Source organism: Oreochromis niloticus, linkage group LG10 (genome assembly GCF_001858045.2).
Source record: "Oreochromis niloticus isolate F11D_XX linkage group LG10, O_niloticus_UMD_NMBU, whole genome shotgun sequence".
NCBI classification, from domain to species: domain Eukaryota; kingdom Metazoa; phylum Chordata; class Actinopteri; order Cichliformes; family Cichlidae; genus Oreochromis; species Oreochromis niloticus.
The window spans coordinates 12,446,922-12,473,185 of record NC_031975.2 but is presented as its reverse complement, the minus strand read 5'-3'; the positions used below and the strand labels follow the sequence as shown (position 1 = coordinate 12,473,185).

General features: G+C 41.5%; 2 protein-coding genes across 7 annotated transcripts in view; both read left to right on the top strand.

Annotated features, from left to right (window-relative positions):
• dlg4a (discs, large homolog 4a (Drosophila)) overlaps positions 1–4,229 on the top strand; it is an 86,147-nt gene extending 81,918 nt beyond the window's left edge. For all 6 annotated transcript variants that reach the window (XM_013272333.3, XM_013272336.3, XM_013272335.3 and 3 more), the window contains one exon: positions 799–4,229. In XM_013272333.3, coding sequence (XP_013127787.1) covers positions 799–905 — 107 coding nt within the window. In that variant the 3' untranslated portion in view covers positions 906–4,229. The remainder of the gene's footprint in view (positions 1–798) is intronic.
• Positions 4,230–11,453: 7,224 nt separating this feature from the next.
• Positions 11,454–26,264, top strand: part of ephb4a (eph receptor B4a) — a 39,716-nt gene continuing 24,905 nt past the window's right edge. The window contains exon 1 of the mRNA XM_003446779.5: positions 11,454–12,419. Within this exon, the coding sequence (XP_003446827.1) occupies positions 12,341–12,419 (79 nt within the window). The 5' untranslated portion in view covers positions 11,454–12,340. The remainder of the gene's footprint in view (positions 12,420–26,264) is intronic.

Sequence of the window (26,264 nt, the reverse complement as noted above, 5' to 3'; positions counted from 1 at the left end):
TTAATGCACTGACTATCCACTGTATTCTTAGCATTTAGGTTTTGGCAGAACCAGATGGAAAAACAGGATTTTATGCATCTGTGTTTGCACTCAAATGTAGGATTACTCATAATCTATTTGATATGTAAAAAAAATCATCTCTTTTATCATTACAAGATTGTAGAAACAACAGGTTGACCGTGTTTTGCTGGCGCTCCCACGCACACTTTAGAAGGTGATCAAACTTCCTCTTGTAGTTCTCGTAGATTTTTTTTGTTTAATGCCAACAAATGCCAGCGACCGGGCTCCGCGTTCCCGTTTGTACTGGCACGACTGAACGATCTGAATAAGAAAAAGGCCTTTTGGGAGGACTCAGGGCATTTCAACATTTAAGCGATGCATTTAGGGCAAATCTCAGCAGTTGGCAGAATATGAATGTTAGGTTTCACAGCAAATTCAACGCTGTCTACAATTTCTAACAAATCATGAACAGTGGGGGGGGGTGACATTTCATCAACCACTCAAAGCACGTGGGAAACTGTGTAGAACTACTTAGCTGATGTAAATGTGCCTCTTCTTTGATGTCGTACACAGATTGTAAAACTATATTCATAATTGATTATATCTTAAATTGTCATTTCCCCTGTTTCTCTTTATCCCCACGCCACCACCCAACCAATGTTTCAATTTCATCTCCTGTCTTTGCTCTTTTCTCTTAATTTCCTGCTGCCTGTGTCATTTTTTTCTTTAACCCATTCCTTGTTCTCTTTGTTCTTTTCTTTTCTCTCCTTCTGTCGCGCATGCTGTGTCCCGCCGCAGCTGTCGTGGAAGGGGACAGCTTTGAAGAGGTCTATCACAAAGTAAAGACAGTGATTGAGGAGCAATCAGGGCCTTACATCTGGATCCCCACTCGGGAGAGGCTGTGATGCTGCACCCGCTCGACCACCCCTCCCTCACAACCACCGACCGACCGCCACCCTTCACCCTCACAGCCAAGCCAGCCTCGCCTGCCTGCCTGTCTGTCCTCCAGCAAAGTCAGTGCTTAGGCAATCACTGAGAATGACACAGAGAGATAAACGCATACTAAGACAAAACACAGCGACACCGCGAGGCAAAGAACGATACCAAAAAATAAAAAGGAGAGAGACTCTGACACAGATGTAAATGCAGCGATGTATAAAGAGACTGAGAGAAAAGACTAAACCAGTATCCCACTATAATGAAGCCGACCCAGTTCACACTTTGCATTAAAATGCATCTCGGATACACAAGTGGACAGCTCTAGATGCAGCTGTGACTGCACCCTAAACTGGGTGCTGGTGGGGGTGGGGGGGATGCAAATATCCAAATCACAGTTAATAACTTGTGTATATGTAATGTGTTTAACCTGTGTTTGGATACAGGTGCACTTTCCCACCAGATAGGGAGCAAACGAAGTGACTATTTGAGGCGGATTTCAGTTGCATTTTGATGCCGGGTGTGAACTGCAGCCCACGTCACCTGGAGCTCAACACAACAGTCTAGATGTATGTGGACATGAGACATTAATTCTGAGCAGGGTTGGAAAGAAAATAAAGGATGACCTTGCAGAGATGGACCCTGAGGTGCTATCGCCTCACCTACAGAGCCATCTCGAGTCTCATGCCGACATTGAACACCTCAGTGCACCGATGTCTCAGATGGAGGTCCCCCCCTCACTCTCAAACAAAACAAAAGACAGTGGCCACTCTTTTTATAACACCTCCTGGCTTTCTGTCCTCCTCGTCCTGCCAGCTCTGCCTTGTTTCAGGACGGGAACGGGGAAGACCGAGAACAGGGGGCCCAGATCCAGCTGAGTCCCACGTGACCAGGAGTCCTTTCTCAGCAAAGACCCGCCTTTTTTTTTTCTTTTTCTTTATTTTTTTCTTTTTGTGATTCTCATCTTGGTTCTGGGTGTGAACTCAGAATAACACCTCAGTGGCCAAGACTGACGTTTGTTCGGGTCACCCCATGTTGAATATTGCAAGGCATTATTTAAAGGCAGTTCAAATAATTATATTGCTAAAAACCTCATACGCTGAATTTCTGCATGCATCCTCGAAGACAACGGAGAGAGGAGAGAAAAACAAAGGAAAAAAATAATGATAATAATCTAAAGGAAGGAGAAAAAAGTGAAGGAGTTTGGTTTTTTTAGCATGTCTCAAGAAGAGAAGAGAGACATGATCATGTGATTATGGTCATGAGAGGCCAGTGCTGAGCATACTAGATGCTCTGGCGTGTAGTTTAGCCTCAACTCTCTTATGCACACATGCACTCATGCACCCACACACACACACACACCTTCACTCCCTTACAGCGGCACACACACACACGCACACACACACACAGACACACAATCGTAGGGTCGTAAACTCAGCTGTAACCTAGCACACCTCTACAGGCGGATTGGCTGTTCTGACCTGCTAGTCAGCATCCAGGATGAATGTTATCTCTCTAGGCACAAACAGCAGAGCTCTTAGCTTCATCGCACCACAGCAAACTCATCGGTCATTCTTCCAAAAGATGCCCCCCTTCCCCTGCCGCAGACGTACACGCCGTCTCCAGTGGTCGCAGTTAAAAGCCATGGCGTATGTGTGTGTGTAAGTGTGTGTGTCTGCGTGTGCACGGTGGTGCTCGTTCATGTGCGGGGACTCCTCTGTGTGGGAGGAATAGGTCCTTTTATCCTTTCTCTCTCTTCCAGTTTTCCCTGCTTCTTGTGTCCACACAAATTAAAGCTAAGTCATGTTTAACAAATAAATAGCCTATATATATAAATATATATATATGCATATATATCTTTTTTATGACAATTTCTAACGGGATTAAGTCTGTAAAAAAAATCAACATTTCCAAATAATATTCCATTGATTTTTTTTTTTGGGGGGGGGGGTAATATTGCAGTTTGGTTTTTGGATTTACACACAATCCCATTTTTTGTGTTGCAAAGCGCAGCAGAAAGCTACACACAACTAACTGAACCATTGAAGTCAACGTTAAGCAGACCTCACACTAGAAGTGACAACACGTGACGTGTTCTCGTACGCGCTGAAGACAAACTGAAACACATGTGCAATGCAGCTGCGTGCGTCTGTGTGACTGTGTGCGTATGTGTTTGCCGCTTGCGTGCGAGAGTGGCAAGAAAGCGCGTGTCGTGTATAAAATAGAAGCAATGCTATATGGGAACATCCATCCTTATGGTTGTAATGTGTGTGTGTGTGTGTGTGAGTGAGAGAGCGAGACACGCACACGAAGATGTAGTGCAATACTGCTATGATGTTATGCAATGAAGATGGTTTTATGGGCCTAAGATTTAAACTGTATAAAGTTTGCACTGACGGCATTATATGCTACAGGTATCAGCGGGATAAAGATGGCGAGCGAAAGCAGGAGGACCCCATGTCAAGATTTTAAGAGCATGTGTTTTGTATTTACTTATGATTTGTTCTGAATTAAAAGAGTAAAGGTGGAAGTATCGATGGAAGTGACCATTCATATTTATATTTGTTTACTTTATGCTCACATGCTTCTGTGGGCTCAGTTTGGAATAGCTGAAGCTTGTGAATGACGACTATCAATTTCTGTTTGAAATATATATATATATATATATATATATATGTATATATATATATATATATATATGATTTATTCAGAACTGTCACTAGTTGCATAACATGTCTGTATATTTTTGTATTTTTTCACATTGAGAGAACTCTCGGGTCTTGGCCAGAAATGCTGTAAATATGTTGTTGGAGTGCCGTGTGGGTTTAGGTTTTAGCCGTTCACACTGCTAAATTGGTGCAAGTGCAGCATCCATCAGAGCCACAGCCCAGTTTCTAACTGCTCAAACACAGAAACGACACACGCAAGGAGATATCAGCACGTCCACACACATGCATTTAACATTTACACATAGAGAGAACTCACGGAAACTACGACGCACCGCGACACATCCATGAATTGAACAATATGTTTTGGGTTTCTTTATTTGAGGGTTCAGTGTATTTCTTAATATCTCTCTCAGCCATCCTTATCATAGTGTGATATTCCTTATAAAGTATATGAATTTTTACAGAAAAGACTGATTACAAAGTTACAACAGAGTCAGCTGATGCAGAAAAATATATTTAACAATGACAGTATCAAGCAAAATAAAATGTTCCAGTTCAGTGAAGCGCTTGTTGTAAATTAGCTATAAAATAATAAAAATTAATTTAAAAAATGCTTTCTGAAAATGGACTCAGCAGCCTTCTTTTTTTCCTTTGTTCACTTGTTCCTGTTAATAGTTGGATTCCCACCCCACACCCACCCCAGTTCCACAGGTGAAGACTTGCAAGAAAACAACAGTCCGGCCAGAGGAGGGCACTCATTCTCCATTTACAGCTGCTTACACAAGCTCCTCTCAGATGTATTTGCACAGACTTGCTCTGGTTCTTATTTGCTGGTTGCTTCCCCACCCTGCCTTCACTCATCGGGGGAACCATTTTCTCTTTAGAAAAGCACACAATCACGAGGATCCCTTCTTTTGATCGCATGATATGCTGCAGTGCGTGCGTGCGTGTAGGTACACATTCAGATTGTGTGATGCTATATCCCCGTGATTGCTTAACCTCTTTGGATTAGAAACTCACAAATTCCACATTTATTTATTACCTGAGCTCGTTCTCTTCATGAACTCTGAATTTATTTCTTATTATGAAGCCACAAATTAACTATCGCGGCTTAATAAAAAAGGCCTTTGGCAAAATAAAATAAAAATCCAGAAAGCTTTTAAGCTTACTGACTTGCCAATGGGCAGGTCATTACAAACTCCTGCTGTGCAGCCAAGCAACCCACTGAACTTTTGTTTGTGCTTGTGTAAATCCCATTTTCCCTAAGATATCCCGGCTTTGAGCAGAATCAAAACATATCACCTTTGTAAAGCTTAATAAGAGTTATTGAAGGAAGTTAAGTGGTTTAAATTACATTTTATCTTAAACCACTTATTCGGTTCCTGAAATACAGAACATTGTTATTCTATCTGACCCGAGCCCAGTGCCTGATGTATTATAACTACAAGTGACAAACAGAATCAGGCAGAAGGATGAGAGAACATCCATCAAAGACCATAAACAGGATTCGAGCTGACAAAACGGTGAAGTCTTACAGCCATCAGGTTACTAACATCCACATGATTCTGTTATCCTCCTATCAGTCATCATGTCTACTTCATGTACCAAGGCACGCAATGCATATACCCACAAGCTGGTGTAAGAATGCACAGTTGGACTCTCGAAGAAGCCAGATGCCTGACAGATGGATAGATGCGGGGAGAGAGAAGAGGGGGAAAAAAACAACAAAATTAAGTTGCTTACTTCAAAGTTAGAATTTGAAATTTCCTCCTAATTAAGAAACCGACTCCGTGAATAAACTCCCTCTTTAATCATTAAAGTGATTCATGGTTTGCAACCCTGATTCGCAGATGTACAAACACTCCAGTGCATGTATCCCGTCTTACTGCCAGGATGGGAGGGGAGGGGGGGGGTCCTTTTAAACAAAAAAGGGCGCTATGATTTACCAATGACTCGGGCCCAAAAGCAGCACAAAGTCAAGGGGAAAACGTCTAAAAGATTTATTGACTGAGAGATGGTGGACTGAGTAGAGGCTGAGGAGTGAGTAGTCTTTAAATGGCGAGCTGGAGAGTAATGCATTGAGCAGCCAGGGAGTGATTGAGCAGGGAGGTGGGCGAAGAGAATGGTTTGGTGGTCATCTGTCTGCAGACAAGCAGATGACAGTGAGCAGACAGGCGAGTTGGCACACACAGGAGGCTCAGCGGAGGTGACCGTGCGATCTGCCTCGGAGGAGTACCGAGGGGTCTGTGTGCCGCTGAAGCTGACTGAAAGAGGACGTGCAGGTGTGGCAGCCGCAGGGACCTCGGGCAGGGAAAGGAGTGGCCATGGCCAGGGAAACGCAAACACACAGAGATACACAGAAACACCCACAGAAACAGAAGGGAGAATGCAAGAGAGACAGAAACACTGGGACCAAACCAGATTTCTGGCAGAGCCACGACAGAGGGATGAGGAATGAACGCTTCCAAATGTAATAATTAAATCATGCCAGTTATTAGAATCAAATTTCTCTCCAAATATGAAGAATGTGAAATCTGGTGGAAGGAAATTAATCGTTAGACTGTTTGATCTTATAACTCTGTGCAATGGAGCCTATAGTCATTACGAGTTGCAAGTCTGTCGCGTTCCACCAGCAATTATTCACAGTGGGCTTCACAACGGGCCGATGAGGGAGCAGTGCCTCTTTTTACCTGTTCCCGGGGTCTAGAGCTGCAGTGACAGGGCTGGATTTGGATGAAAGAACAGCTGACGTGCGAGTGCTGGAAAGAAGATTCAACTGAGAATATTTTTTTTTCCTAGGTATTCAAAGCAACCTCCAAACCTCTGAACTTCTGTACGGGGAAACCGGTGAAGCATTTCAGTACAACACAAGCTATCGCACAACTCAAAGCCAATATTATCAGCAGACCTGAAGGCCCCCTCCTGTGGTCTTCCTGGAACCTTTACTTTTAGTCCTAACTTCAGCAGGGGTAGCCTTACGAAAACAGTGGGATATTTTCAGTAGATAGGCCCAATTTTTTTCTTCTTTTCTTCTTCTTTTTTTTTACACTTGCATGAGCTGTCAGAAAGGTGTGCCTGTATTCGTCTGAACAGCTGTAACTCTTTGGTTAAGCTAATCCTCTTACATCTACATGATAATATAGCAGGCATCCAGGAGTCTTAAAAAAATTCACCAGGAACAGTCAGCGATAGGCATGCTTCACCGAGATGTTTCAGTCACACAGCCAAACATACGGCTCTAACAGACGACTGTCAGTATCATTTGTTACCTTAATTACAACATGACAGCGGCAGCCTGAAGTGGAGGATCAAACGCAGAGCCATTCCTCCTCGTTCATATTTCATACCAGCCCGCTGTGTTTGACTGATCCCTTCTTATCCTTGTTATGCTCTCGCACCCCCGAGGCCCCACCTGGTGCCAGCCTAGCTGTTTGTGCAGGATGACTTTGAGTTCATTGCTCAATTGTTCGTGTCTCTATTGTTTATCACATGCCATATTAGTAAATCTGGATGATGTCACTTTGGATGCTTCATTGCTCTTTATCCATGTATCAGACTGTCTGCATGAAGATGAGATGATTCATCCTCAGACCGGTGACGGGCAGGGTGTGGTGCAGGATTTTTGCCATTACGATGCCACTTTACGCCGGTGTGAAAACAGCTGTCATCCCAAATCCCTAGACCAAGATAATAACTCCTCCTGCAGTTAAGTCTAATGGGTTCCTTTGCTTTTCTCTGAGTCTTAAAGGCTCATTAAAAAAAACACACACACACACAGTGCAGTCAAGACAACCATCAAAAATATTTGTATGTGTTTTTTTCCCTTGTTTCTTTTTGTGATAATGATTTGAAATGGATTGTGATTTTACTTCTCTTGAAAAAGAGACAAAAAACAAACTGAATACCCATGCGCACCCAATTAAAGTGAGGAAGGGCGGTTTGTGAGAAATTTTACCTCGTGCTTATTTAGCCGAAAAACAGCGACGTGGAAAAGATTTTAATTTTGCACCGTGAGGTTTTGCCGACCCGAGAGAACGACAGCGATTTCAGAGTACAGCCTTGTGGTGTCACTTTTACTAAGCTGCATCTGCAAAAACAGAGCTTAACCCGTGAAAGCTTATAATGTCACCTGAGCCAAATGCACACGTTTCATTTTGTAGTATCAGCGATGAGGTACGATGCCAGAATTAGGATGATGGCCTACAGAAACATGCCAGCATTTGCATTTTTAAATTTCTGCTTAATACCCCCGTTTGCCTACTGAGTAATACACAAAATACTAAATGCACATGTGTACAGCTGGAAAATAATAGATAATGAAAGCATACAGACTTTTTAGGGCATTTGTGGACGGCTCCTGTTCTGTCGCTTCAGAAAAGGAAGAGAAGCAGAGCTGAAAATACCCGATTGTGCAGTGAGTCAAGATAGAAGCTCGTGCGTGGCTCTGCCAGTAGAGCTTGGCTTACAAAATGTTAATGTGCATTTTTACCACTTGTTCCTGATGCTTAACTAGCTCTTTAGCTCATTACATGCTCTGTGTCATTATGTCACTGTGAAAACATTTCACATCTACTGAATGTCAGGCTGACCGGACTTAGACAAACCTGAGGATGCTAAAGATCAGCTAAAATTTGATCTGCTATTGACTGCAAGGTGATTTGACATCCTTGGACCATCAAATGATTAGTTAAGTGATCTTTAGAAAAATGCAGAATGCCAAACGTTAAACAAAATGTGTATGCATAGGGAAACTAAAAGCTTTCAGCCAGAGTTGTGCAGAAGGAATACTTCAGATCAGCAAAGTTGATTACCTAAGATCCACAGACGGGTCCAGATTCTGGGTCTGAAAGGTGAAGTGCATTTAGTTTGCATTCTTTCTAATGGCCACCAGGGAGTAATCGCTCTCATTTTGTTCTACAAACCTCTATGATCAAATTCTCCTACTTCTCCCTTAGTTTAATACCTCCATAAACATGTACCTGGTGACTTTCTTGTCTCAATTGCTAGTTTGAAGTTCCATCTAATACAGCAAGGTGTCTATTTTGTAAATGATGGTGCTATTTAGAGTAAAAACGTATGATTAAGCCGAGTATGCTTTAGGGTGTGGCTATACTTGTGAGTGACAAGTTGCTACTGGATAAGCAGTGTTTTTGGTTTCTCAGACTTGGCTTCAAAAACCAAGATGTGGGCAGTGTGGCTACATTCATGCTTTACATACAGTCTATGATATCACCAGTGTCAGTGAGGTCAGTGAGATACATCACATGAGCGATGTTTTAAAAACAAATATTTCGGTTTTCCACTTTTTTTGACACATTTTACACAAAAAAGATAGACAGCGGTCACCTCAAGGTTAATGCTGAGGGAAAAGTCAAAACACCGCTGAGGTCGGTATGATTTTTTGCTTTGTGGTGATGATTTTTGCAGCTTTACATCCAGTTTTTATTCTAGACCGAAAGGACTAACCAGCTGACAAGCTAACAGCTTCAGTGAATTCTCTGTGACTGTGAAGTGTCTGCGCTTTGCCAAAGAAAGTAAAATGACCTGCTACGAGTGCGTTTTTACGTACAACATCAACACTGTCACAAGTCTGGCAGGAACGTTTTTATGGCTCCATAACATTTATCCAAGTACATCTTCTGCTCACTTCTATGTTTGAACCCTCAAAACAACTAGCTCTACTAGTCTCACAAAGCTCTGCATTTTTACAGGTTTTGAACACTTCATGGCAATCACTGAAACAGGGATGACATTCAGATGTCCTAACACAGCGGCGTCGACAATAAACGGGGTGTGAAAAAAACAAAGCTGACAAATAGCTTTGTTTTCTACCTTTAGTGGGTCATTCTGGTCTAAAGGCTCCTCTGGCTCACACTCTGGAGGTCTTAGAAGTTTTAGATTTATATTTTAAAGACAAATTGAACTTCACAAGGACATTTCTCATTTTATGTTTTCCTGTTGAAGCTCCCATTGCATCTTCCTGATGCTGGAAGTGAGAGCCTTCTTTAGGAAGAAGAATTTCATGCACTGAATACAGTAAATATGACAGCTTTGATGATATGGACACCCTCAAGCGGCATCTGAATGCATGCTGTCTGGACCCTCTGACCACTTACGGTATATAACAGACAAACAAACAGAAATAAAGTTTGACTCTTAGCCTATAAAATGTGCAAAAAGGCTTTGTTACTGAGTTGGGATGAATTGTTGACTTTTTGCTTGTATGATATTTGCGCTCCAGTGAGATCCACAGAGATGCAGACAATGCTTTTTCTAACATTTGACCTTTATATTTTCCAAACAACTTTCACAGCAAGTAAACAAATACTACTGTTGTGCACACGATATGTAGAACATAGACCCGTTCTCTTCATCAGGTTCACATATAGCTCATTACAGATGTTTGCACATCGTCACAATCCATCCTCTGACATTTGTATACTAGTTCGATGAGTCAGATATACCATGTGCTGTGTTGTCAATGGGATGGATCATTTAATGGTTGGAAGTGGATGTACAGTAACCCAAATGTTTTACTTAATTATTCTGCTTTACAGACATTACATCAACAAAAACAAAAAAGAAACAGCTGACCCCAGGAGAACAGGAATTGCTGGTCTCGCCCTGCCCAAATTAAGTATTGGTCTGGCCTTGTTAGCAAGCTCGAAATGCTAATGTCTGATTTACATTTTGTCATTTAGATTTAAAATATGCATTTTCTCTTGTTTATGCTGCTGTCTTTCTTCCCAGAAAAAAACAGCCATTAATTAAATAAGAAAATAGGTTGTGCTCAAACACCAGTGCTGTGATTTAGCAATGTTATTATCTCTCTTGAAATCACACTGTGGTCAAAATGACTGAACTTACAGAAGAACAGGCGGATCCGTGGCACATTTCATTACTTAAGTACTGGCACATCTCGTGGAGAGATGTCAGAGAACATATGTGCTTCAAAATGGACAGAGAGATGGTACAAATTCATGCGCCAGATTTCTAATGCTATTTTTTTTAAAAAGAGAACACAACTTCTAATAGCCAAAGGCCATATTGCAGAAAAGTTGCATCATGAATCAGGTGAAGTAGTACTGAGCTGATCCATCATCATTTCGTATTCTTTAGCATTCTTTCAGACCTTAGCTCGATTCCATCATACTTACATACATACAGGTTAATATCCCTCCCTGCTCCTTAAAGGCAATAAAGGCTCAAAAATTGTCCTCTCTATTTTGTCCAAACACACTGATTTCTTATTCATGGGGATTAATTTAAGGAATATTGGCTGGAGTCTGTTGGGCTGGATTATAAGTACCGCCAACTTCCTGCTGATTTTATCTACAGCGCAGTTTACAAAAACTGCATGCCAGCGTTTGCAATAGGACGGAATTAATTGTAGTTTTGGAGTCAAGACGCTCATGAAAGTAATCTAAGCGACACCGGAAATCGTGTTAAATTTTTGTCAAAATAAAGGCATTCCAGAAAAAAAACGATACCAGCTGAGCGCGAAACTGAGATGCGCAAAGAAATGAAGTGCTTCCTATAGCGCTACAAATAAGCTCATGTTTTAAGATATTTTTATTCAACAAATGTGTGAAATACAAACATGTTATCATACAGACACCGAATACATTAGTTTGCAAATAAGAAATTATTTGTCAAGACAATGAATGGTAAGTTGCGAATCATGTAAAGGTCATGTATTCTCTATTTAGATCCCCTTTTTCCCAACTTGCTGGTTCACTCGTATAAAATGCTATCGGTTTATATAATTTTATTTTGAAGGTGCTTGCCGGAAATTCCATAACTTTCTTTTGACCTACGCTTTTGACGCTGCTGTTATGGTAACGAGAGTGGGCGGAGCTTGCCTGTGCCATTCGACTCTGGGTTTGATGCGGTGTTGAAGTCCTTGGTGACCAGCGTACAGTAGTCAGAGCCACGAGCGCCCAACTTTTGATATCCAGCGCACATTCAGTTCGCTGACTTACTCAGAATACAAAGTAGACGTTTTCTTCCAGTTTCAGTCTAATTTTTCGAGTAAAACCAGGCCAGCTTAGACCTGTCGCGCAATATATCCCCACCACCTTTCGTTGGGGTTTTTTTTCCCCCGCAGCCAAATAGTCTGGTTGCTGAAGGAATTAAAAAAAGGAAATCAAATCAGACTTTTTTCCCTGGATTTTTTTCCGAACGTGGAGATGTGGAAGAAGGTATGAAGCGACTGCTATGTGAGGACTAAATGTGCATCTAACAGATATGCAGTGAGGTGCCCTGGTTGCGGTCTGCTCGGTCATCGAGCTGAAGGGGGAGAATCTTTCTCTTTTTTAGGGGGAGAAGTCGTGTGGTGCACAAAGAGCTTATTAAGCCGAGCATACAAGTTTTTTTCTCAACCATGCAGCCCGTGTGCTGACAGAGGGCTGAGCCTCACGAGGAGTTGCAGCACCGCGGTTTGTTTCTTCCTTGTGTGTTTTTTCTAGACTTTCACCACAACACAAAGTTGGACAAGTTTTGAGCCTGCTTATAAACGCTCACTGTCAACGGAGCCACGCACGGACAGGCGTTAGTCAAAGTGTGCTTTCTCTCTGCGGCACAGTGTCGAGGCTTTTCCTGAACTGAAGTCCAATTTAAATGCGGACTGGTTTTCGGTCAGTGGGTGCACAGCCGAGCTGCCAGTCGAGTGGCTGCCAGCGCCACTTGGTTTTTAATTCAAGTCGCTTCATTTTTCACCTTCTGGTAACGACACCATGGAGCTGATATACCAGAGCATTGTCCTGCTGGGGTGCATCTTCCTGGACTGGGCTCTTCTGTCGACTGCAGATGAAGGTGAGTGGGGTTTTTTTCCTCTTAAATATTTATTTATTTTCATATTATTATTATTTTCTTGACGTGCTGCCCACACTTGTCTTCTCGGGTTACATGGGTGAGTGAAATGTCCAATTAGCATCACATCCCGTCTCTTACCAGCGGGAAGTGTCGTAAAACCACAATGCATTTTAAAAAGCATGCTGTGCAAAACACCACACAAGTCATTTTTTATCCAAGTAATCGCAGAGAAATCACGGCCACAAGCTCACTGTTACTGATAAATAGCAGTAAGAATGTCACTGTAGACACTGTGTTTGCAAGAAATGGCTTTTTTCTCCTCCATCTGGCAGTGGATTATTTAGTTTGTTTTGACAGAACTGTGTCACCGTGGTGCCAATCAATATTGTTTTTTTTGTTTTTTTTTACAAGCTCCTTGTGGCTTCAGAAAGGCCATTTCTAAGACCAGCTCACTATTGTTTTTTTCTTCTTTTTTCACTTTCAAGTCATCACAAGGTTCCCACTCTGCTTCCCGGGGGATCATTAACCAGCTTACCTTAAAATCAATACTAAAACATTCAGTGGATAGAGACTAGTACAGGCTTGGTGTGGTTTTAGTGGGTTAATGTAGAGTGCTTTTTAACTTTTAAATTAAGCCCTGGAGGGAAAAAGGAAAACAAAACGAAAAAAAAAAACATCTCACATTTCATATCAAATGTGTAATCTGGATCATAATTTCTATTCAGTTCTGGCAGCAGGCTTGACATTAACAGGCAAATTGTCCTGGATCAGCTTTGTGAACCATGAAGGGGGAGAAACAAGGCAGCCTGAAATTATCTGTCATAATGTTAAAGAAGATGATGGTTTCAAATGGTCTGGTTTTTACAAGGGAGTATAGCTCCACATCATCAGCATAACAACAGGGGCAGTGTCTGGATAATTTGCTTAATGCAAGGGTGGAAGAGTAACTCTGAGTGAGCCACGCTGACAAAAAGCAGAGGAGGCTGAGTGTTTATTTGTTCCTAGTCTTCTGACACGTCTCTGTCTTACTGTGACATTAATAGGGACGTTTCGGCTATGCGGAGGGTACTGCAAACTGATTTAAGTTTGTTAAGGCTGCTGCCGAAACATCTCTCTGCAAAAGCCATTTATAGAAAATGGTCTTTGGAAATAATGGGCCTGTGTTTACTGAGGATCAAAGGATCACAACTGGGTTTCTTTAAGAGCTGTTGAACTGCAGGGTCTTTAAAAAGTACCTTACTGCTGTGTAGGCTGTTCGCTCTTGTTCACCTGCGAGGACTACTTTTTATTCCACGTTGTGCTTTTTCGTTTTTGGCACTGCTTATAACTTTGCACACAGCACTGTAGTCATATTTGCTCACTGGCTCACAGCTAGTATGTTTATTTCCCTCTCCATCACCTGTTGGCATCAGTTAATCAAGGGGAAATGACATGCAGTCTATATATTAAGTTAAAGCAAAATGCTGGCGTTTCTCTTGTAGTTTCCCAACGCGTGCTTCTTCAGGTAGTTTTACTAATTTTACCACTAGGAAAAAAAACCCCCCAAAACAATAAGACTATTAAAAAAGCCCACTTTTTCCTGGGTATTTCCATTCCAGTCAAAAACCGTTCTAAACAGGAACTCCGTGAACATGCATGACTTCACATATACAGTGCTGTGAACACAAATCTGTCAGCTGCATCTGGTTTGAGGCCTCAACCCTCCCTTCTTACTGAGGCTTCCACAGTTTGGCTTCATGCTGTACATACACATGGATGTGGCGTACATGACATGGCCCGCAGTTTTATTAAAGGGCTTTTAAGGATTGGATTTGCCACTTGTGCACGCACACCCGTCACATGTAGAAGTTAAATTACTACAGCTACCGAGAGCCTGAATTCTTGCGGGGAAAACTTTGTTGACTTTGTATTTTGAGAGCGTAGTATGGGATTTTCCCAGACACTTAATTTTGGTCAGTTTTCTGGGAGTTCGGAATTCGGTCGTTAGAGGAGCTGGAGATTCTCCTGCAGCTGGAGCAGCAGGTTTTTTGCAGCTGAGACCTGACCTCTGACTCAACTTTCCATTTTTCTTCTTCAGTCGTTCTCTCTGGGACACAGCAGATCCTTAACCTCAGGCTCTGTGTGGGAGGTGACGTCCCACATGTTTTTGGTGTCAGAGTTATTGAGCATCTCTCTGAATAGCTTGTCAACTCGTCTCCGCTTGACCTTTTCCGCATGTTTGCAAAGATGCTGGTTCCAAACAGGTGCGGCGCAGACAGCGGCGGTGAAGAACTGGCATGTAGACGGGAGCCGAGGCCTCGTAGCACCTTGTCGGCCGGCTCTAGAACATCTGTGTCTTGCCAAGTGTGAACAAGATGTCTGGTTTTTCGTGTCTTGGGTAATGGCCCACTCCTCTGCCGGCACACTCTGGATCACTCCCCCCCTTGTTCTCCACCTAGTAGGGAATTCTGTAATGAACTGATGGGAGGGCAGATGAAACTCACAGCTGCCAAATCTCTCCTCCTTTTCCAACTAAAGGATAAATGACTCATTTACACACACCACTTGGTTGTTCAGCGCATGGATCTCCCTTCCCTCTGTCTTTGTGAAGATTAAAACACAGACCTTTTGATCAGATAATTAGTTTGGCTGGAAATTAATACCACTATCTTTTTTTTTTTTTGGTGGAAATCTGCAGCGAGGATGAACACATACAGGCACACCAGACAACATTTTTGTCTGCCTTCCACAGAAAACACATAATTTACAGAAAATTATAACCACGGGTTTAAAGTATTAACCGCTATTAATAATTCCCACTAATGTACTACAATTTTAAAACATATTTGACTTCATAAATCTAAGCCATAATGACTCCTTATCCTCCCACACGCACACTCAACCTAGAAAGTGCTCATTTTGTTTCTCTCCCAGCCCCTTTATATCTTTCATGTACAGTTTCTCTTTCTCAGCAATGCCAAGATGCAGCCGGTGACAGGACCACTGCAGTCTTTTCCACCTGTTCGGGTCCAGAGCTTTAATGATATGCCAACAGTTATCATTTATCAGTTATCTGTTCCATCTCGCAATATGTGATGTGGCTTGAAGCCATTTTTGAGTGCTAGTGCACCTCTGTCACCCCTGTGATCATCTAAGAGGCTAGACATAAATTCTTGATATGAGTAAATGCACTTAGTTGCAGCAGATTTAAGCCAAATTTCATAAAATCAGGAAAAATGGATTAATGTGTGTGTGTGTTTTGTTGTTGTTTTTTCTCAATCCATTATTACACTACTGCAATTCTCCAGCGGGGTGCCATTAAACTGTAATTAAGTAATTAAAGAATGACTTCAGCTAAAAACAAATGAAAACAGTGTGGAAAGCGTGATGGGGAAAGGAAATGGCGTTTATGTTGATTTCATGTATTAATTTGAGGAAGGTTGTCCTCATCGGTCCACAATGATGACTTCACTGGTTCTCTTCTATCCAGAACAACTTGTGCTTTTCTCTTTTATCAATACATCAACTTTCCACGTTAGCCAAGTGTTATTTTTGTAATTATTTCTACGATTCACCTTCTTTTAATCAAAGTCAACTGCACGTAGGTTTAATTGGTGGTGGAGAAATGGCTCAGTTGATGAGTAAATGTCTCTTGAACTTAACGCAAACAGTTTTGAAATCCATGTCCATCTCTCTTGAACGGGAATGGGAAGTACATCTTCTGCAATTATGGATTTTTTTTTTTTTTTTTTTTACTGCAGCTGTTACTTCCTTATAATTTACAAGTCATCTTTTCACATAATGCACAACAAGAGAGTGCAGCTGCCAGAGTAATTTATTTGGCTGAGGCCTGGCCTGTTGGGTTGAAAAATACAGACAGCACTTTTTTAGCTTCTGGCGATGGAGCGGGGAGGGGGAAGTGTCATCCTGTCTCTTTAGTGGTTTCTTCCATATCACTTTCTCAAACCATGGCTACCCTAATGCTAAAGCAGGTGACATCTTTTTGTGTGGCACCTGAAAAGATGCACTATTCACTCTCTATTCCAAACAATGAGTTTGCACAGCTACAGGTTGGTGCCTTGGAGGCAAAGCAGTTAGTAATGAAGCCACTTTTAAAATAGTCAACTGCGTCAAAATGTATTGTGATACTTTGTCCGCAGGTAGGAATCGTTATCGACAGAAGCGCCAGGATTTTTCACTAACGAAGTTAATGAAGCTCCTGTTCTATTTTGGTGCAGATGCTTAATTAATGTGATTAGCAGCACCTGTGTTTACCTACTATTTCCTGTCCACATGGCAAATTTTTGCTGAGTAGTAAAGGCACTCAAATTCTGGCATATTGTTAATAATTTAAAAAAAAACTAATATAAAAGTATTACACCATCTGTTGAGACTATATCTATTTTTCCTTATAAAATAGGCTAACCCCATTAGCTGACAGTGGTGCAGCTCGTAGCTGACAAGTGGTGCATCTCCAAGGTGTTTTGGGTGAAAGTCACATGGAATGGCGAAGGTGAGACTACCCTCTAAAACCTCTCAAAAAGCAACAACACCCATCATTGGTTTATTCTTTCTCCTCCTAGCTCGTCCAAGGCACAACTGCTGTGATGAATAGCGTAATGCCGCTCAGTCTAATCGAAACCACAGTGTCTCAAACGGAGAAAGGATGTTTTTTTTTATTTTTTTCATCCGAGAGGCCTTACTTGAGCCTCAATCCTTTCTTTCACAGACATGTATCCTTTTCTTTTGCTACTCCTTCCACATCCTCTGTCTCCTTGATGTTTGACTGGTGCTATGCTGTTTTCTCTTGCTGACTGTCTCCCCTGCCGTGGAAATGTGGATCGTTTCCCAGAAATCCTTTTAAATGGAACCGATTTTTATAAGAAAGGGATTTGCATTTAAAGCAACCTCCCCCCTCTCTGAAAGCCTGTAGCCCATCATCCTCAGTACCTCAATCCGATGATTAGCTTCCTCAAGAGTTAAACAGGCATCTGAGTGCCACAAGTACTCTCAGTCCGTGTCTCTCTCGCTCCCTTTCTCCCCTCCTCCTCAGAGAGGGATACATATGGCAGCTGGGAGTTGCAGGTGGATGATAGTTTAGCTTGGTGAGAGGATACACCCCCAGCCCATACATCCATGTCAGGCATTCACTTTGGAGAGCCAGTCTGTCCTCCACCCACACGCTACTCTCTGAGAGTGGGACACAATGGGGACAGGCTGCAGCAGAGAGGGAATGAGGCCACAGCCTATCAGCCATAAGCACCAAGGAGAATGGCACTTTTAGAGGGATGGGGGTTCTCTTTGAAGTGAGTCAAGGAGAGATGGGCAGACCGGCATGAGTCAACGAAATGGAAAGAGCAAGTGCAGTGAGGGCAAGGAGGGTGCAAGTATGTGCACGTCTGCACAGCGTATAATGAGCAAAGTTAGGTATACTGCCTATTTGCATTCTTTAATCACACACCTAGGGCCAGATATGAGAGATCTATGCAATGGGCTAAATATGTGATTATAATAAAGGGATTAAGAAGGCCTTTAATTAGAAGACAACAACAGAGAAGGAGCTATTTATCTCGGGTCCATCTTTCTCATTTATCTTGCACACTAATCACAGTTCTCATTTGAGGCACACCGAGCATTGTGTTGGAAATAAATCCTTTGTGAAACGTTTCTTCGTGCCATTGTCGCACGATACCTTGTGATGTTTTCGTCGCTACATTCGAAAATAGAATGAAGTCTTAACGGGGAAGAAGCAACATGAGGCCAGCGAGACGTCTGAGGCTGGATGTGCAAGAATTGATTAAAAAAGGCAACCTTGATTTAACAAAAAAAAAAAAAAAAATTCTCTGCTTGAAGCACGCTCCATCAGTAGACTTGATTCGATTTGTGTCTGGGATATTTTTCCTCACTGCGTCAGAGGTTGACCTACATCTTCCGTTTGGCCGTTTTGAGTTAAAATGCAACTCATTTGGTTCGACATCAACCTAGAGAGCACGTGCATATTTGATCCTACCTTCATGCACATGCACACATCTTGAGCGTGTCTCCCAGGTACTGCTTTCATATACCGCTCTGAACCAAGTGGGCTCTGCTATATACGGCATAACATAGAAGCATTGCCGTGTAGCTGCCCTCCTACAGTTCTCACACAGCTTAAAGCTTTAAGAGAAAGTCATGCTCCAAAATAGAGAGGGTCAAGAAGCATTAAACACCTTTCTTTTTTTTGCAGCGTGGTATCTTAGTATCTAAATTTCTATGGATTTGCCACACATGAAAAAGTTCTTTACCTTCGTGTCTTCCTTCATATCCACAAATAGCTGCTCAACCCCATCCAATCATTGCGCTGTTAAACTTTGTCCTTTTTTCTGTCATTGGACAAAAGCGTGGTTTTGCAATTCAAACAGTTTGCAAACTACTGAATCCGCCTCCTGCTGAAACCATAATGTAGCTGGCTGAGGAGGCAAAATAATGCTCTTTGTACTCGAGCAAATAGCTCCACATCCGAAGATGAGTTTATCTTTATTCCAGATATATCGGTCACCGCCACACAAGCAGCCAATTGCAGGCTCGTAGCGGCAATTCATGGCTCAGTGGAAGAGAATTAACTCTCAGTTGGGTCTGTTGTTGGTTGAATGTGGGAAAAGTGTGATGTGTCAGAATAAAAGGGAAAATTCTCGCCGAGAGTCTGTTCTCTTGTATCTTTACTTAGATGTGTCAATCCTTAGATGGTTTATTTAGCTGGAGTCTGCACTGTTAGCTTCAAGCTGTCCACCTCCCACAGCAGATTAGTCACTGGGAGCTGTGAGAGTGTGTGTGTGTGTGCATGCATTTTCTTCTGCAATTTCTTCCCCCCAAAAATGAATTGGAGATTCTGCTTTAGTCAAGGCTTTGATAAAAACTCAGTTGTAAGTACAGCAGCAGACACTTTTGGGGCTCGTAGCGTGGTCGTTAGATGCATCACAGCAGTCGATGGCTCTATGTGGGTTTTTAATCTTTTCATCTAGAAAGATTTGAAATAATATAGGTCACCTGTTATATATTATTTTATAAAAGTGAAGATTTTCATGTCTTTTCTCTCCTTTAACTAATATATATATATTTTTTGCAGCTTCCAAAGCTGTAGTGCATCAATCTTCAATCTTTGTGAATGAAATAGTTGGGGTGTTTTTTTTGTAGTCACAACTAAATGGCACAAAGCTCCAATCATGCTAATAATTAATCTATAGTTATCTAGCTTGCAAACTAGCTTGTCTAATTATTAAAAGACTAAGCCAGCACGGGGGTGGAAGAGTATCCTGCTGGTTAGGAAGATCATCCCAGATTTCGGCGCTGTGTGACTCCGAAGTATCCACTCTGCAGGGGTGCCAGCCTGTTACTGACCCAGACATCAGCCTTCCTGACAGGAGAACAAAAGTATTAATATCCTCTTAAGACACTGAGAAAGTGTTTGAAAACAAGAATGCAATTTGCACCTTCCCCTTTTGCTTTTGTCAGCTCTGTGAACTTTCAGTTTACGTTCTTCAAACTTTTAAGATGCTGACCTAAATTGAGGCTTGCAGGCATTTGAGAGCAGTGTTGACCACAGCGTGATGGTGTATGATGGGTCAGTTATAGGGCAATGAAGTGTCTTTATAAACTGGTCACAGCTGAATTTGGACTATGAATATCTTCTGCTCTGGTTAAATAAGCAAATTAATTGCGTGCTGTAGGCCAAATGTTTATGCATGTTTATAGAGGTATTTTCCTTCTTTGCTGTGATCAGTGTTGGAGTCGTTACTCAAAAACGTCATTATTACACTTATTACACTGAACAACTTTCTTAAAAGTAATGCAGTACATTACCTAATTACCCCCGGGAAAAATTAATTTGTTATACTATTCGTTACATTACCGACTCGTTACGCTGTAAAATAGCTGAAACACACTGTCTCATAATCACCGTTTAACAATATAAACCTCAGGCTACAACCCCACACACCAACACAAATCCCTAATGAGGACACACATCTCTAAGATCTTTCTCTTAGTAGAATACAAAGCTGTCCGCACAAAGCAAAGATGAAAACCAGGACAAAAAAAGCGATCACCGCAGTGATTCTGGTTTAGAAACATGAACAGGTTAGAAAGGGTGATTGTCACCTGACTGCTCATCTGTTTGTTACCTGTTGAAGTTCTGTATCTCAAAAGACAGAACTTCAGTGCTGATCCCAGCAGCCAGCATTCACTCAGCTTTCGCTCTGGGTTCTTGACTATCTTAGTGCTAACATATTGTCTGTGCAGATGCTTGCAAAGAAGTTGTGTTAGCAGCATAATGCGGTTGTTTCTGTCCCGGATGCAGTTTTTCATGTTACCATTTATCTCGTCCTTTTGTGAAATAATAAATAAATGTCCATATCCACACTCTAGATTGCGTCACTATTTTCCTCCTCTGACACGCGAACTGAAATCAGCTGATAGTAGTGCAAATGCAAGACCCGATAAGTGGGATCAATGGGCAGGCAGACTAACAACTCCAAAGAATTGGACTACTTGAAACCAGTTTTCTTCAAGAACCGGTTCTCGATTCCCATCTATAATCCAGGATGATTTTTTTCTGATGTATAGCAAACTGAAAATTTGTGACATTTGTCTTTTTGCAGTCAAACGTGCAATTGTGGCAGTTTCTTCTACCAACTCTATCACAGGATTCAAGACTTTTTTATACCCAAAGTCAATGTCAGATTGATGTTGTGGATAGATGTGACTTTTGCATGATTTTTTTTAATCTGCTGCTTTGTGCCACTGCTGCTGCAGCTGGGTTGGAGACACATGTATGATGGTGTCAGTCATAATGATATGTCAGTAGAGAAGCTCAAAGATTTACAGATTACACCGAGGGAGATATTGCGACAGTTTGAAAAGATTAAACTTTGTGGGAAAAACTTTGAAGAAACACTGTAAACATCATATTTAAATGGATGATTTTTCATTTAGGCAGTTTCTTTATATCTCTGTACTCCAGCAAATATCAGCCTTTGTATCAAAGAAAAACTTTTTATCTAAGGCACAGCTGTGCAGCCTTCCATAACAGAAAATGGTATTGTAAAAGTCTCAAGCACTAAAATGCACTGTCTAGTAAATGTCTGTTTTGTAAGATGCTTTGCTTTCAGTTGTCTGACATCAAAATCCTTGATAATGAGTGATAATCTTTCAAGATCAGAAGCTTGAACTGAAAGATTAAAAGGTGTAGCACCCTCGCAAAAACATACCAAGGAGTATTAGGGCCACCATTAGCGCAGTATTAGGGAACAAATTTTGTTCATTTTGAAAAAATTTCAAAGTTCAAATTTCAACAGCAAAGTTGAAATACTATTTATAGTATAAAGAAAAAATAAGGTCAACTCCTTTAAGATGAATTTATGGCCCAGGTTGGCTAATGTGTTAGCTGTCCAGGGCTAGCGGGTCTGCGTCCAGAGAGCCTTGTTGCTAGTTTGGGGCAGTGTACAAAGTATGTGGCCACTACTGCTTGTACTGTTGTTGGTCCTTCAACAAGCCAAAGAAATCAGCAAATTTATAACATACTAGAAGCTGGAGCGGAGCAAGTGGTAAAAAACAATGAAACATGTCCACTCTCTGTCTGTGCTTTCCATGCTTTATTTTTATATTTGAAGTTGTTGGGTTTTTTTCATTGCTCTTCCATTCCCGGTGAACTCCGATATCGCTCATTTCCCTATTCCGGATCACTTGTCAACCAGTCAGCATTTGACAAATGCATACTTCATCTGCTTTCAGCAATGCAAGGTTTTGGAGAACAGTACAGGAGCATGTAATTTGGCTCTAAAAGGAAGGCTTTACTTGTCCTATCATATTTGCATTTGGTGCCAGCTTACAAGATCATTTTTTTCTTTAATTCAATTAACTTTCAGTAACTATCCTGTGTAAATAATGTTACATTTAAAAAAAAATCAATACTTATAACCCTAATTTCAAGGAGCCTTCCTTCTCCTATCTCTGTGAGTAACAGCAGGGAGAAACTAGATCAACATTTTGATGCATTTCTACATCAAAATGTAGGACCATGGCCACCTTTAATTGTCTTTTGAGATACAGAATTTAAGTTAAATTGCATAATATCGGTGATTGGGGGGAAAAGAGAATATGAGTATAAAGAAGACCAATGAAACGGGAGAATCAAGAAATCAGTCAGCTGGCAGGATATACGTTGCAGGCATTTTTTCTGATTAGACTAGTTATTTGTCTCTTTTTTTTTTTTTTTTTTAAGCAAAAATGTCCAACCATGGAGCACTTTGCTTTTTTCTCTATGATACTTTAAAAGCAAACAGATTAATTTTAAAGAGTGCATTAATCCATTAATCACCACTAGTGGTGAGGTTTCATAATTATAGTCTCCAGATTTCAGTAAAAATGATGCATGATCTGTTCTGCCTCGAAAGTCAACACAATCAGCCAGCACCAGTAATTTGTCTTCTTTGTATTTTGGGCCTCATCTTAAGTTATGTGTCTGTCTTTCTTTTTTTATACGTTGTACAGTATCCGAAAGCAGAATGGCTTGTGGAATAGCAGAGCTTTTGAGAATTGCACTCTACCCTCCAAAATAAAATAAAAAAAAAAAGTCTCATCAAGAAAATCTTTTTAACTTTTCCTTTGTAATTCATTCTTTCTTTTATAGGATTCTGGATCAGGAGGCCACCAGGGAGCTGGTGCAGCCCGCAACAATGTTCTCAAAAAGCCTTTCAGTTTTTCTCAGACTTGGGTTATTTTTGAAGAAGATTTGAGAAACTGGTGCCCATAATTGGAAGTAGCAGGAGGTGAATTCTCACAGTGGCAGATCAATATGCCAAAGAAGGTGAAATATGCAGCAAGGCAATTTAACCAATCATGCTTTATAGAAGTGAGTGCAGGGCCTTACGTGTTTAAAACTTGAAGTTTTTAAATGTGTCTGCTTGGAATTGAATTTGGAATGATTGACAATTTGGGCAGAAAGAAGGACGATCAATTCCTTTTGCTGCTTCTTGCCAATATTAGCCAGTTACTCCTGTTTGCGGAAGTCCATTGGCAGGTACTTTATTATAGAAGTACTCGCATCTATTGTCAAATACTCATAGATGTCAAATCTCCTTAGGTGATTTTACTGTGAGGGAATACCTCACAGCTGTGTGTGTGTGTGTGTGTGTTTGAGATAAAAAGGACTGTTTGAGTCTAAGTTGCACAAGTGCTGTTCAGCAGTTGACACCACAGGTCAAGACTCATTATTCGTAGGCGGCAATATAAAAAAGCCACGGAGCCAAGCTGATGTCTCATATCCTCTTAACCTTAACCTCTCATTTTATTCCATGGCTAAAACTTTTTCATACAATTGAGATTAGAGGTAAATATTCGCTGTGCGCTGACATGACTTGAATAAGTTAACAGTTTTTCTTTTCACTTAAACGCAGTTAATTAAGAGTGAATTGCAGTGCATTACAGGTGCACCCTTTGAATTCTTTTACCTTTTTATAAATCAATATTTGTTTTGTGTTTCAGAACCAACACTTTCTGGTGCGACATACAATAAAAGCTACTTTCCCTTATTCACAAAGGGTCACCACAGAGGGTAGCTCTGCATGTTTGAGTCGGTGTATTTTTATGCCAGATGCCCTTCCTGGCGCAATCTCAAAGGGATTCGTGTCTCCTCCTGGGATCAAACCAGGTATCTATCGCTCGATAGGCGAATGTGTAAACCCTTTACGCTATAAACGTTTTATTTTAAAAGGTGAATTATCCAGGGATTAGGGCATACCTTCAGCAATGCAAGCAGTTTTCGTGTTGTAGTGAATTTATTAATAGCTAAGGAAGAGAGGGCGATCTTTCATACCGGTTCTCCAGCGTGAACTCGAAGATTCGCTGGGGAAATACACCTTCACTTGGAAATGATTAACATAATGATTCTGTCGAGCAAATCTCAGATGACCGTGTAAGCCGGAGCCAAAACATTCAGAGGGCAGGTATTGTAGACCTGGTCTTAATCCACAGAGCTTTGGGGTCAGTGGGTTTAATTCGGAGCACCGTTGATCTCTCTCGCAGCTTCTTTTGGTTTCTGTCCAGATTGAAGCTTCCTCCTTAACTAGGTCACATCCTGTCCTGGGACAGAAACCAACCACAACACTTATTGATATGCGTCCCTGCAGGCAAAAAAGAGAAAAGGTGTCGAGCATTAACACCTTCCCCAGCTCTTTCATCTTACTGCTCCTGTGAGGCTTACTTATAGTACCTGGGCTCATCCACATGTGCCTCGAGGGGAGGGGGTCTTTGTTATACAGTAGGTGGGGAGTGAAACTGTATCCTGCCCGGCTGCTGTTCACGTGAATGATGTATGCATTGGCGGCACCAGACCAGGAGACAGGAAAAGGACAGGAACTACAGGAAGCTGGTGTCTAATCCCAGTAGACACAACTTTGTCAAAGACACACAAACACGCTTTATACACATACATTCATTTCATAACTCGCTAAGCATTCATTTTCACGTGTGCTCGCCGTATAACAATAAACTGTTGAAATGTGACGGAAAATCCCCTCTTCCTTTTCCATGTCTTCATTTGCACTGTGAGATAAGCTTGGTGTACCAAAAATGATCATTCTAGCATACTGTCAGTAATGCCTGGAACACAGTCACTTCTACCTCCTTAGCTTAGCTAATCATACAGACATGACAGCGCTATCAATATTCTCATCTAAAGCTGGCTTATTGGTCGGTGAGCTTCAGAATCTCTCTCTTTAACACCTTGCAGCCCATTACCCACGATCCTTCATTCCTCCCACTCAGCGCCGTGTTTGGCCAGCTGAGTAGAGGTGACAGAGGAGCTGGGCATTGTACTCCTCACTCTCTGCATTTGCAACTTCACAATATGCGACACTTCTCATGCGACCAACCCAATGCAACAATCTCTGTGTCCCCGGAGAGCCTGTCTGAAAATGTGCACCATTATCGCATCTTTAAACAATATTGCATCTCTCTCAGCCATTCTCTGTGGCGACTTTTTACTCTAAGCTGCTGCCGTGGACAATTGTAACCCATCACTCCAGCCTTAATTCCTGGCAGGAAAGCAAAACGCTGAATGTTTAAATGTGAAGCGTGTAGCTTTCAGATGGCTCCCGGGCAACAATCATGTCTGATTTCAGGATATTGGCTTTGTAAAATTACATGTGCCAGCAGTGTCCCCTGATAAACAGAAGATTCTCAGTTATAGCCAGAGGACAGAAAAGCTCCTATCAGGAATCTACTTTGCTGCCACCGAGAAACAGAACGACCCTTCATATCAAGCACAGAAGACAGCAGATTATATTCCAAAACTATCAAATAAGTAGTATCCAAGTGCTTTCCTTTATTTAGCTGTTTATTAATTATTCAATTTGTGTATTGATTAGAATACTTGGGAGGGAAGGAGACCTGATAAATGGTATCATATGTTCAGCTGATGTGATATAAAAAGGATAATGTGTTCAAATAAATTGTCAAGATGACATCAAGATGTTAGCGTGTTAGCTGGACAGGCTAAATATTGACAGCAAGTCGCTGTGGAATGGAAAATACATTGAGCCCATCCACTTTTTATACATTCGTCATCTGTGAATTCCAAATTTTCCCCTACTCACATTCCTCTTTTTCATTATCCCTGCTCTTCTCCTCTGTTTCAATTTCGCTAGGTGTACAAGGGTAATTGGCTCTCTGTTTCTTTAATTAAAATGAGGTCTAATTGTAGCTGAAGCAGGGCAAATGTTCTTAGGCCTATAATTTCCCTATCACACTCCAGAGCCACAGAGAGAGTGGAAAATAGGCAGCAAACGGGCATGCAGGGAAGGAATGAACATACAAGTTAAGGATGGAGAA